Source organism: Saccopteryx bilineata, chromosome X (genome assembly GCF_036850765.1).
Source record: "Saccopteryx bilineata isolate mSacBil1 chromosome X, mSacBil1_pri_phased_curated, whole genome shotgun sequence".
Classification (NCBI taxonomy): Eukaryota; Metazoa; Chordata; class Mammalia; order Chiroptera; family Emballonuridae; genus Saccopteryx; species Saccopteryx bilineata.
In genome coordinates, this window is record NC_089502.1 from 109,059,274 (window position 1) to 109,071,364 (window position 12,091).

At 46.1% G+C, this 12,091-nt stretch overlaps 1 protein-coding gene across 1 annotated transcript in view; it reads left to right on the forward strand.

Moving 5' to 3' along the window:
* Positions 1-5,405: 5,405 nt before the first annotated feature.
* MECP2 (methyl-CpG binding protein 2) overlaps positions 5,406-12,091 on the forward strand; it is a 99,079-nt gene continuing 92,393 nt past the window's right edge. Inside the window, exon 1 of the mRNA XM_066250167.1 lies at positions 5,406-5,542. Coding sequence (XP_066106264.1) covers positions 5,481-5,542 — 62 coding nt within the window. The 5' untranslated portion in view covers positions 5,406-5,480. The remainder of the gene's footprint in view (positions 5,543-12,091) is intronic.

Here is a 12,091-nt window from a genome sequence, read left to right on the forward strand (position 1 = left end):
GCTGGAAACGGGGAGAGCAGTCAGACAGACTCCCGCATGCGCCCGACCGGGATCCACCCGGCACGCCCACCAGGGGGCGACGCTCTTCCTACCAGGGGGCGATGCTCTGCCCCTCCGGGACGTCGCTCTGTCGCGACCAGAGCCAATCTAGCGCCTGGGGCAGAGGCCAAGGAGCCATCCCCAGCGCCCAGGCCATCTTTGCTCCAAGCTCCAATGGAGCCTTGGCTGCGAGAGGGGAAGAGAGAGACAGAGAGGAAGGAGAGGGGGAGGGGTGGAGAAGCAGATGGGCGCTTCTCCTGTGTGCCCTGGCCGGGAATCGAACCCAGGACTTCTGCACGCCAGGCCGACGCTCTACCTCTGAGCCAACCGGCCAGGGCTAGTCCCATTTTTTGTAAATTACCCATTTTTAGTTGTGCTAGTAAATGCTTTAAACTCTAATGCATTTTCCTACTTTTCAATGGCAAGAATGAAATTGTATCATTTTAGTCTTATTTATTCAAACTAAAGAATTTTTAGCAAGATCTTTCTTTGGCCCTGGCCGGTTGGCTCAGCGGTAGAGCGTCGGCCTAGCGTGCGGAGGACCCGGGTTCGATTCCCGGCCAGGGCACATAGGAGAAGCGCCCATTTGCTTCTCCACCCCTCCGCCGCGCCTTCCTCTCTGTCTCTCTCTTCCCCTCCCACAGCCAAGGCTCCATTGGAGCAAAGATGGCCCGGGCGCTGGGGATGGCTCTGTGGCCTCTGCCCCAGGCGCTAGAGTGGCTCTGGTCGCAACATGGCGACACCCAGGAGGGTCGCAACATGGCGACGCCCAGGATGGGCAGAGCATCGCCCCCTGGTGGGCAGAGCGTCGCCCCCTGGTGGGCGTGCCGGGTGGATCCCGGTCGGGCGCATGCGGGAGTCTGTCTGACTGTCTCTCCCTGTTTCCAGCTTCAGAAAAATGCAAAAAAAAAAAAAAAAAAAAAAAAAAGATCTTTCTTTGGTTTTCTCTTTAAAAAATGTCTTGACTTCTAGTCTTGTATACTTATTCTTCCCAATCTAGCATTAACTTGTCACAGTCTATAAAAATTCCTGGATTTTGATACAAGCAAAGAATTTCCAAATTAATTTATGAAGGATTGACATCTTTATTATGTCGATTTCCCTTGGTAGTTTCTTTTTTTTTTTTCAGGTCTTCATGTTTTTCAGTAAAGTTTTACAGGTTTTTAATAGAAGTTTTTGGCTTTTCTTATTAAGTTTATTCCAAATGTTTTATAATTTTTGTAGCTAGAATGAGTTGAATTTTTTCTTTCCCCATTACTTTTTCCAGCTTTGTATTAGTAGCTGGATTTTTATGTCTGCATCCTAACAACCAAGGAATCAACTTGGGATGAATGGGTCTTTCTCCTCACAGTGAAACTCCAAGAATAAAGTTTAAAAGAGAATGGGAGGAAAAGCACACATGTGTTTTATTTTACATGATGTTCCACTGTAGATATTCTGTTTCTTGCTTTGTTTCCACTTAACACCATTAAATATGATGTTTGCTCTAAGTCCTTTTATAAACACCTTTGATTAGATTAAGGAAATTCCCTTCTAGTCATAGTTCTCTAAGTTGTTATTTTTTCAATTCATAAGTAGGTGCTGAATTTTATCAAACCTTTCTGATGCATCTATTAAAGTAATCATGTAAATTGTTCCTCTTAAATCTGTTAAATTAATTTTCCAATTTTAAACCATCCTTGCATTCCTAAAATAAAACTCTACTTAGTTATATCATTATATACTGCTGGATTGTTTTTTTTCTAGGATTTTTATACCGGTTTCTGCATCCTGTGTCATACTTTCATTGGCTCGTTATGGTAGTTATATTCGTCTCGTAAAAGTTTGGAGAGATTGTTTTCTTTTCTGTCATTAAAGATTTGGTAGAACTCATCTGTAAACCTATCCAAGCTTGTTTTGGAGGGGATAGATTTTTAAAATACATAATCAGGCCTGACCTGTGGTGATGCAGTGGATAAAGTGTCCACCTGGAATGCTGAGGTCGCTGGTTCAAAACCCTGGGCTTGGCCCTGCCTGGTTGGCTCAGTGGTAGAGCGTCGGCCTGGCATGCAGGAGTCCCGGGTTCGATTTCTGGCCAGGGCACACAGGAGAAGTGTCCATCTGCTTCTCTACCCCTCCTCCTCTCCTTCCTCTCTGTCTCTCTCTTCCCCTCCCGCAGCCAAGGCTCCATTGGAGCAGGGTTGGCCCAGGCGCTGAGGATGGCTCTGTGGCCTCTGCCTCAGGTGCTAGATGGCTCTGGTTGTAGCAGAGTGATGACCCGGATGGGCAGAGCATCACCCCCTGGTGGGCATGCTGGGTGGATCCCAGTCGGGTGCATGCGGGAGTCTGTCTGACTGCCTCCCCGTTTCCAGCTTCAGAAAAATACAAAAAAAAAAAAAACAAAAAACCAAAACCCTGGGCTTGCCCAGTCAAGGCACATATGGGAGTTGATACTTCCTGCTCCTCCCCCCTTCTCCCTCTCTCTCTCTCCCTCCCTCTGTCTCTCTTCTCTAAAATGAATAAATAAATTTAAAAAATACATAATTGCCTGACCTGTGGTGGCGCAGTGGATAAAGCGTCAACCTGGAAATGCTGAGGTTGCCGGTTCAAAACCCTGAGCTTGCCTGGTCAAGGCACATATGGGAGTTGATGCTTCCTGCTCCTCCCCCCTTCTCTCTCTCTCTCTCTCTCTCCTCTCTATAATGAATAAATAAAATCTTTTAAAAAATTAAAAAAAATACATAATCAATTTCTTTGTGGTTATAGAGGGTCTGTCCAGGTTTTCTGTTCCCAGAGTCAGTTTGGTAAGCTGTGCTTTGTAGAAATTTATTCATTGTGCTTATGTTTATTAATTTACTGACACACAGTTGTTCATAATATTCTTTTAAAATGTATGTGTAATCTGTCATCTATTGTATAATCTATTGTATCTATAGGCTCTTTTTCATTCCTAATATTGTCTCTTCCCTCCTCATAGCTAGCTTGTTAGAGGGTTGGCTTTTGTTTTTCATCTTTTCAAAGAATCAGCTTTTGATATTCTCAATCCTTTTTATCACTTGTTTCTGCTCATCCTATTTTTCTTCTACTTTTTCTTTCTTTTTTTTTCTGTATTTTTCTGAAGCTGGAAACGGGGAGGCAGTCAGACAGACTCCCGCATGCGCCCGACCGGGATCCACCGGCATGCCCACCAGGGGGTGATGCTCTGCCCATCCAGGGGGGTCGCTCTGTTGTGACCAGAGCCATTCTAGCGCCTGAGGCAGAGGCCATAGAGCCATCCTCAGCACCGGGGCCAACCCTGCTCCAATGGAGCCTTGGCTGCCGGAGGGGAAGAGAGAGACAGAGAGGAAGGAGAGGGGGAGGGGTGGAGAAGCAGATGGGCACTTCTCCTGTGTGCCCTGGCCAGGAATCGAACCCGGGACTCCTGCACGCCAGGCTGACCCTCTACCACTGAGCCAACAGGCGAGGGCCTCTTCTACTTTTTCTAGGTTTACTATGCTGTTCCTTTTATACCTTCTTGAGTCGGATGTTCAGCTTGCTGACTTCTTGGTTGCTTGTTGACCCAACTACTTACTCAACATCTCCACTTGCACATCTAATAGGCACCCCAAGCTTAACATGGCCAAAAAAATTTTTGATCAGTACATCCAACGTGCTTTTTCTAATTTTCCCAATCATGGTGAAAGGCACCTATTTACTCAAATGCTCGGGCCAAAACCTCAGGAATCGTGCTTATTTCTTCTCTTTCTTTATACACTACAGCCAATCCTTTCTGCTTGATTTTGAAAATACAGCTTGACTCTCACAACTTCTCAGAATCTCCACTGCTACTACTCTAGTTAAAGCCATTACCACCTCTCCTAGACTGTTGTCAGAACCTCCTGACTGGGCTCTTGTTCCTAATTTTTTCCCAGCACAGCTAGTTCTCCACACTACACATACAACACAGATCTGATGATGTCAGCTCCCAGTTCAAAATTCTCCAAGGGCTTCTCATCTCAGAATAAGCTCCCAGTTTTCATGGTGGCTCCAGCTGCCTCTCCAACTACACACACTTTCCCTTTCTAGCCACATAAGCTTCTTTGTTAGCCCCCAACATGCTAGGCATCATCTTTTCTCAGGACGTTTGAATTTGCTTGAAATGTTCTCTCCCCAGATAACCATATGGGGGAATAATATGAGGGCAAAAAAGCTTGTGGATATCTAAATAGCACCCCATTCACCCCTGTTTTATGTATCTCAAAGCCCTTATCACTTTGTGACATTATATTATACACTTATTTGTATGTTTAGCATAAATCTTCCACATAAGAATGTTAGTTTGCTGTCTTGTTTAGTACTGTGCAGCCAAAGCCTGGAACCGTGCCTACTACACAGAAGCTGTTTAATAAATGAATTGGTGAAAGCCAAATCAGAATCAGAAGATTCCACATTAATCATAGAACTAGCACAAGGAGCACTGGATGAATTGGATGATGGCTGGAATAAGAATAAGGTTGCCTTGATAAATAGTCTTGTCCTCAACATCCTATTGGCTGAAACTTTTCTCATACTCTTAAGTATTTTTCTAAAACAGAATTGCTGGATCTTAGCTCCCAAATCACCTCTTCTAGGAAGTCTTCTCTCTCCCCTCCCCTCCAGGCAGAGCTTGGTGCTGTTCCTCTGTTCTCCCACTGTCCCTTCTTCACACCTCTGCCAAACCATCTGATCCAACAGTGACAGATCTCATGCAGTTTGGCACGTACCCTTTTCCCCCACCAGTTTTACGAAGGCCCGGGCTCTGATACGTTGTCAGTTTATTCCCTGCCTCTATGTGAGTGTGACTCATGGCAAAGCTGAGATGAAAGAATGCAGTGGGCAGGACTTTTAAATCAAGGTCCCTAGGTTGGAACAACGTCAGGCTCCAGAGCAAGCAACTTCGCCGCTTCTACCAAAAGTGGTAGTATTGAGAGAATGCGGGTGCAGTGAAACACTTATTGCAGCATCCTTGGTGCACTCGGGAACAAAACGTCAATGGCCCAGGAGGGCTGCGCAAACAGGAGGCCTGAGCCTAGGCCTTCCCTTGCCCTAGCACCCGCAAGAGCGCATTAATCCTTAATATTCAAATTCTGCCTACTAAACCAGCCCCTTCGTGTCCTAGCCGCCTCTTTTTCCCAAATGACGGCCAATGGCAGCCAATCGACAGCTGGCTAGGGTGCCCGCCCCCTTTTCCCTAGCCAGAATGGACACAAACTCCCGCCAATTGCCGGCACCACCGCCGAGACCTCGCCCACCCCGGCCGTCGCACCCAATTGCTAGCGCGCTCGCTGCGGCACTGGGGGTGGGACGCGGACGCGCAGGTGCAGCTGCGTGCATGCCGGCCGGGAGGGCGGGGCGCGACGTCGGCCGTGCGGGGTCCCGGCGTCGGAGGCGCGCGCGCTCCCTCCTCTCGGAGAGAGAGGGCTGTGGTAAAAGCCGTCCGGAAAATGGCCGCCGCCGCCGCTGCCGCGCCAAGCGGAGGAGGAGGAGGAGGCGAGGAGGAGAGACTGTGAGTGGGACCGCAGCGGCCGCGGGCGGGGACCCTTGCCGAGGGGCGGGGGGTAGGGGCGGGACGTGGCGCGGGAGGGGCCCGCGGGGTCGGCGACACTGCTGGCGGATGGCGTCCCTCCTCTCTACCCTCCCCCCTCCCGGCGCCGCCGGTGACGGCTTCCCCCCGTCCCGTCACCCACACTCGCGGGTGACTGTCCTCGCCGCGGCTTCCCGGGGCCGCCTTCGCCTGGCGTTTCGCTCCCTCCCGCCTTCGGCGCGCATCCCGGTCCCCAGACCCGCGGGCGCCCCTTTCGCTGGGGCTTCGCTAGTCCGAGCTGCGCGCGCGTCGTGCCCTTCTAGGGGCTTCGGGCCCGCGGCGCCGTCGCGCGCCCGCGGCCCCGGCCTCTCCCTGGATCGCGCTCTCCCTTCTCCCTTCTTCGCGCACCCCCTCTCCCGTTACTCGCCCCCCCCACCGGCGCGCGTGCGCAGTCCGCCTCCTGTCGGGAGAGTGCGCCACAAGGGCTCCCGTGCTCTTACCCCCATCTCCAGGCTTTGCCTCCTTTTCCTTCTGGCCCATTCCATGACTTTCTGCCCTCATTGCGAGCGAGTCGTCCACTATCTCCTTTCCCATCTAGCAGGAACAAGTAGGGGGAAATTATTGTCCACTCACAAACGGGACTACATACTGTGTGTGCTCCTGGTCCCACAACTCATCCTAAAGAGGCTGTTCTAGTTCCGATCAGAAGCCGTGGTCAGGAGATTGTGTGTCCGGCAGCACCTGAAGCTCTTCAGTGGAAGCGCGTCCTTGGGGTCTTTGGGGGTGCCGTGGCTCAGAATTTAAGCGCCCTCCTATCCTTCCCCCTTCGCCGGCGATCTTCCAGTTACATAAGTGGAGTGGGACATAGCATGTAACAGGCTCCCATAGTCTTGGACCGCCAAGATCACCAGTACCACATGGGGCAGCTTCATCGCATTGTTGTGGTTCCTGTCAGTTTTCCCTGAAAGTTTATTTTCTTTTTTGTTTGGTTATAACTGAACTGAATCACTCAACCTGAAACTCAGGTGACTTTTATGTGGCGTGGCAATGTGTCTGTGGTTTTGCACCGAAGACTTAAGGTCATCGTGAAGAATCTGAAAAGAGTGCTCTCACTGAAGAGATCCTTTGTGACACTGCTAAGTATGGACCCGAGAGGGGAAACTTGCTTTGGAACACTTCTGTGGCAGTCACTTCTGTTGTGTGTTCGGTGTGGCTTGGTCACAGCAGAAATGGGCTTTACCATAAAATTGATATTCCTGACTCATGGTCAGGCAAATGTGTGCTTCTGGTTATTTTTCCAGGAACAGGAATGGGCTTCCTGGAACCATTCATACGTGTGTCTGCTGTGTGGGATCAGTAAATTGTGAGATAGTAGGATCAAATTCAGGGGGTGGTTGGTGAGCGTGGAACCAAACCTACCTGCGTGTGATGCTAAGTGGCTTAGACTTTGTAGGACTCACAAGTTGTAGGCACTTTGTCATATTAGAAAAATGAAGCATATTCAGACCTTGATAGTAAAATTCGCTAATAGGCAGTTATTACTCTAGAAGAGAAATTTGGGTTTTGTGGCTGGAATTTTCATCTGGATCTCAGTGATTGCAGTTAACAAGATAGAGCAGATCTCTAGGGTCTTTTGAAACATAGTGGGCTCTTATTAAAAATACAAGGTCTGCAATTTTGGGTCTTTTGGGAATTTCCCTCAGGGATTCAGAGAAATAAGCTTATTTATGGGCTTTTTTTAGGACTTCTACTTCAAATTCCAGTCAGGAAGCCTAGGAAACACTTCCCTTTATTTTCGTTCTTACACGTGTCAGAAGCTTAAAGGGCATAATCAATCTGGTAAAAGTACAGTTAATTAAGTCATTACAGAGCACCCATTTGTGGCATGTCAGCTAGGTGGCTGATTGCTGAGGTACATCTTGTCCATGCACACAGACACACAAGCCTCACTTGTCAAAACTTCCAAGGTGTATACATCTGGACCTGAGATGTGACAGGACAAGGGCTCTGCTTTGTTTTGCCATTGTGGCAATGTGTTTGCCTCCTCAGATGCCCTGCAGCTAGAGCTATTTGTCATACCCCCAGCCCTTTAAACAGCACAGGCAGCTTCTAGAATGTAGTTTCTTTGCAAAGTTCCTAGTGGCATCTGAAGTCAGCATGTCCTAACAACTTGAAGAAACCTTTTACCACTTGCTTGCTTGCTCATATTGGCTTATGGCACTGTTCTATTTCTTACTGTTACAAATTTGCCTGGAATGCTTTAAACCTAGAGTACCAGGTCTTTGTTTCATTTGACAGAACATGATACAGTCAAACCCTACTCCAACTTTTGTGCTGTTTGTGTTTGGTGGGGTTAGAATACAACTTTGTATCCTCTTTGCAATTTCCAGCCAGAGTTACTGTTTCCCTGCCTGCCCTGCTGCTGAGTGACTGAATCTACTTCGGTGGGGAGGCAAGCTGTGGAGTTTGACACCAACTGGCTCAATGAGTGCAGTATGGTGTTGCCACCACCTAAATACTCCTTCCCCCACATGGAGATGGAATGAGAAGCCCACTTCTTTAACTTAGAATAAACAAGAGCAGAGGTAAAATTGTTACTTCCTGCTCAAGGCCAGTTTCCACTGCTAATGTACCTGCCTGGGACTATTTGCATGATAAACTGTCCTGAAACCAGTAGGCTTTTATGAAGGTGAATATTAGTGGAAATCTTTTAATTGACTAAGAGCAGTTTGTTGGCAGACTGCCTGAGTATCTGTGAGGAGGAATAATCACAGAAAATGTTTGACATTTGTAGTAACTAGTGTTTTAAACACATGGGAAATAAAGAACAAGTTTTAGACTGGCAATGAATTTCAGGGAGTTTAGCAGGACACCTGCTTGTATTTACTGCCCTCTGTTATGGTGACATGAGACTAGCCTCCTGTGGCCGACAGATGTAACCTTATTTTCTTGGGTAGAGCATTATTGCTGCTCCAGCGGAAGGACCTTGTCCTCAGTGCTTCTGTACCAGTATCAGCTGTGTTCAGGCAAACTGCCATTGTCACCACTGTGCTTCTACCTTGTTTTGGTTAGGACAGACATAAATGGTTTTCTCTTATTTGGGCTCACTTACACGAAGATTGTGCTCCTCTGCCTTTACCTGGTCTCTTCTGCCTTTCTCTTGCAAGGAACCTTTACCTACTGAAAACTTGACTTGTATGCCATTGCTTAAATACTTGATTCCACTGCTTTGATGATAGGTATGGTGTGTAGGGGACCTGAGGGGAAATGGGAATTTGGGAGCAGACAGGGTACCCCCAGTCAAAGGGCATGGTGGCCATCCCGTTAGAGAATAAACCCTAGCCTTCGTAGCTTTCTCAAGGCACACTTGTGTTGGGTCTGCTGGATATGTTCTCACTATAGCTGTTTTGTTGTTACTGCAGAAGTCTGGACTCTGGGGAGCAAGCCTGAGGAAGTGGTCACTTGTCTTCCTTGCCTAAGAGCTGGGGGTGTTATATATATGTACCTGCAGATCACTGCTTTATTGGGTTTTCACCTAACTGCTCTCATTTTCTGGCACTGTTCTTTCCCCCATGAAATCTTGGGTTAATCTTAAACTTAAGAAAGTTAAGAAAGATCATAAACTTTCAGACCTGGAAGGTACCTTAGTCCAGTTCACTCAGTTTATAAGTTAAAAAAAAAAATTGTGGCTTTGAGAAGTTTTGGCTTTTCCAGGGCCTCCCAGCCAGGATACCAGTTTTTTGTTATGTAGCTGAGTGATACTGTTATACCGTTACCTTGACTTAGAGGATTTTAAAGCATTCTGTGACTCAACTGTTTAAGGGAGTTAGTTGTAAGGCCTCACTGTACCTCAATAGCTAATTCTAGGTACTCTCCTGGCAGAGTCAGACCAGCTCTAAGTAAAAGACTTGGTTGATACTGCCCTTCCTCTGGGTTTAATTACACAAGTAATTGTGTGAATAGTCTCTAAGTTGTGCGCGATGGCTTTTTTTTAAAGATAAAAGTGCTACTCTTGGGCCAATAAGGTATCAGAGGTTAGCTAATGTGAACAAGTTTAGGTTTTAACAAGGAAATGATGGTTATCTTAGTGATGAAAAATGTAATGACAAAACGTCCTTTTCTGAACATGTACTCAAAAGCAGAAGAGAAACTATCAGACTAACTCAGTTTGTTGCACATTGCAATTTACTGATCTGAGAGGCTTTTAAAAAGGGATTGCTCTGAGTCAGACTTGTATATTTTGGAGGATGGCTTTGGATCTCCCAGAGCACTTGGTTTCCATTGGTACTGCTTTTTAATCTTAGGGTTAAAGCCCCTTTACATGTTACAGCAGTTTATTGTAGCTTCAGTTGCTTGAAAAGGAAGGAGGACTTTGCCTCTAGATTTCATGTGTTTTTTGGGGATGAGATTTTAATATTGCCTGTTCTCTTGAACATGTATTCTATCCCTGAGTATTTTTGTGTGACAGGGTACAAGAAATACTTCTCAGAGATCACCACTAATGATATGCTTTATAGTGTCAAAGTGTCCTTCAGAGGTGACAAGATCTGTGATAGTGTCAATTCTAACATGTATGAATCTTTATTTTAGCACTTTGTGTTATGTGCCAGTAATTTGCAGTTTGTCCTTTGTTTCTAGCTAAGTAAGCTGGGATATAGCATAGTACTTTGTCTATATGTTTATCTTCAGAATGTCCCAAGTAGCCCTGGGAAAAAGGTCGTGCAGCACAATGGGGGCTTTCAACTTACGATTTTCTTTGTTTTAGGCTCCATAAAAATACAGACTCACCAGTTCCTGCTTTGATGTGACATGTGACTCCCCAGAATACATCTTGCTTCTGTAGACCAGCTCCAACAGGATTCCATGGTAGCTGGAATGTTAGGGCTCAGGTAAGTAACCTTCCTTTTTTTTTTTTTAGTATATGTCCTGGTTTGGCCATCTGTTTTTAAAAAAAGGAAAAAAAAACAAGATATACTACTCTTGGACAGTATAAAAGTACCCCAAAGACTAAAGACATAACTGTGCCAAACTGTGCCATATAATAAAAAAAAGTCACTTCCCTGAGCCCTGAAAGGTCAGTTTGGGTAGGGTTACTTGGTAGCCACAGTGTGATCTAGGGGCGGGCGTCAGATTAGAGCTGGAACTGGTGATCTGCAACTTCAGTTCACCTTGAAGCAGGTCAGCTGAGCTGAGAGCACTGACTGAGCTCTTCACCTGCCTCAGCTGCTGTTGCCCAGTGGTCTTTAGCATGGTGCTTTGTTTGCTTTGGTTTTGGGTAAATGACTTCCTGGTCAACATTAGTGAACAGTGGTAATACATTTTCAGATATGGGAATTGGTGTTTGGTCCCCTGGAAGAATAGCCTCTGGAAAGCTGTCAGAACAGTGGAGCCCATGGCTAATGGCATGTACTTGCTGCACTCCTTCCATGGGAACTAAAGAGGACACCCAGACACACGTCTGGCTCTTGAGACTCTAGAGCAGAATGAATGCCTTTTGAAAAGCTGGGGATCCAAGCCATTGGAGGTCTGATAGTTAGGTGCTCTGCCAGCCGTACTTTTGGCTACTTCGGTGCTATTGTGTGAACTTTAATTTTGTAAAAAATGAGTGGTTTCTTAATTTCTCAACTGTCAGGCTCATATCTCAAGCTTTTTAAAAATCAGTGGTCACTACACATTTGTTGTTTTGACGCCTGCATTTCAAACATTCCATGTGGTAAGGCAAAACATTCTAAGTGATTTTTTTTCCATTTCTTTTCCTAAGAAAAAAATGTGAGTGTATACCTATGCTGCCATTGTGATTCCAGCTGAGACCCCCACGTTATCATTTGTTGTGTCTCTAGTGGTTTCTGATACCTCATTCTAAAACTGTGTGGACATCCATTACAGATGGACAGAGTTTGGGCAGAAGAGAATAGAAGGTGTGGAAGAGAAGGGAAGAGCATCACACTGCCTCCAAGTCCCAAATTTGGTTTCACTCCTGATCCTATGACTCAGATTGCCATTCCCCTTTGCTGTGGGGTGTGCCCTGGGTCCTGCTGACAGGACATTCTTTGTACTCCACGTATTTATGCTGGTGGGAGTTGTGTGGCTGGTGCTTTGTGCATTGTTTCAGAAATTGTGTAGACCAAATGTAATACAGGCAGTAAAATTGGTTTCTTCTGGTAGGTGGTAGACCTAGGGGGTAGTTTGTGTTTTTAATAGTCTTTTTCTAAGATTACAAATGGATTTTATAAAATAGGCAGTGATGACTCTAAATAATTTCTTCTAAGAAATAATAGAAAGGAAGAGATGTTTTAAAAAATATCTCTTATTATAAGTGGGAAAGACATGGCCATTTGAGCTTCAAGGAACTTGGAGAGGAATACTCAAAAAGATAGAACTTGTCTTTAGTAAATAAGTGCTTGTATCTTATTAATTTTCTTTTTTAAGATAATATAAACTTCTATGTAAAATTCAAGCCATTTTAAAGTATATCAATGAAAAAGGTGCAAGCTCTCTATTACTCTCTGAGCTCACTACCCAGAGTAACCA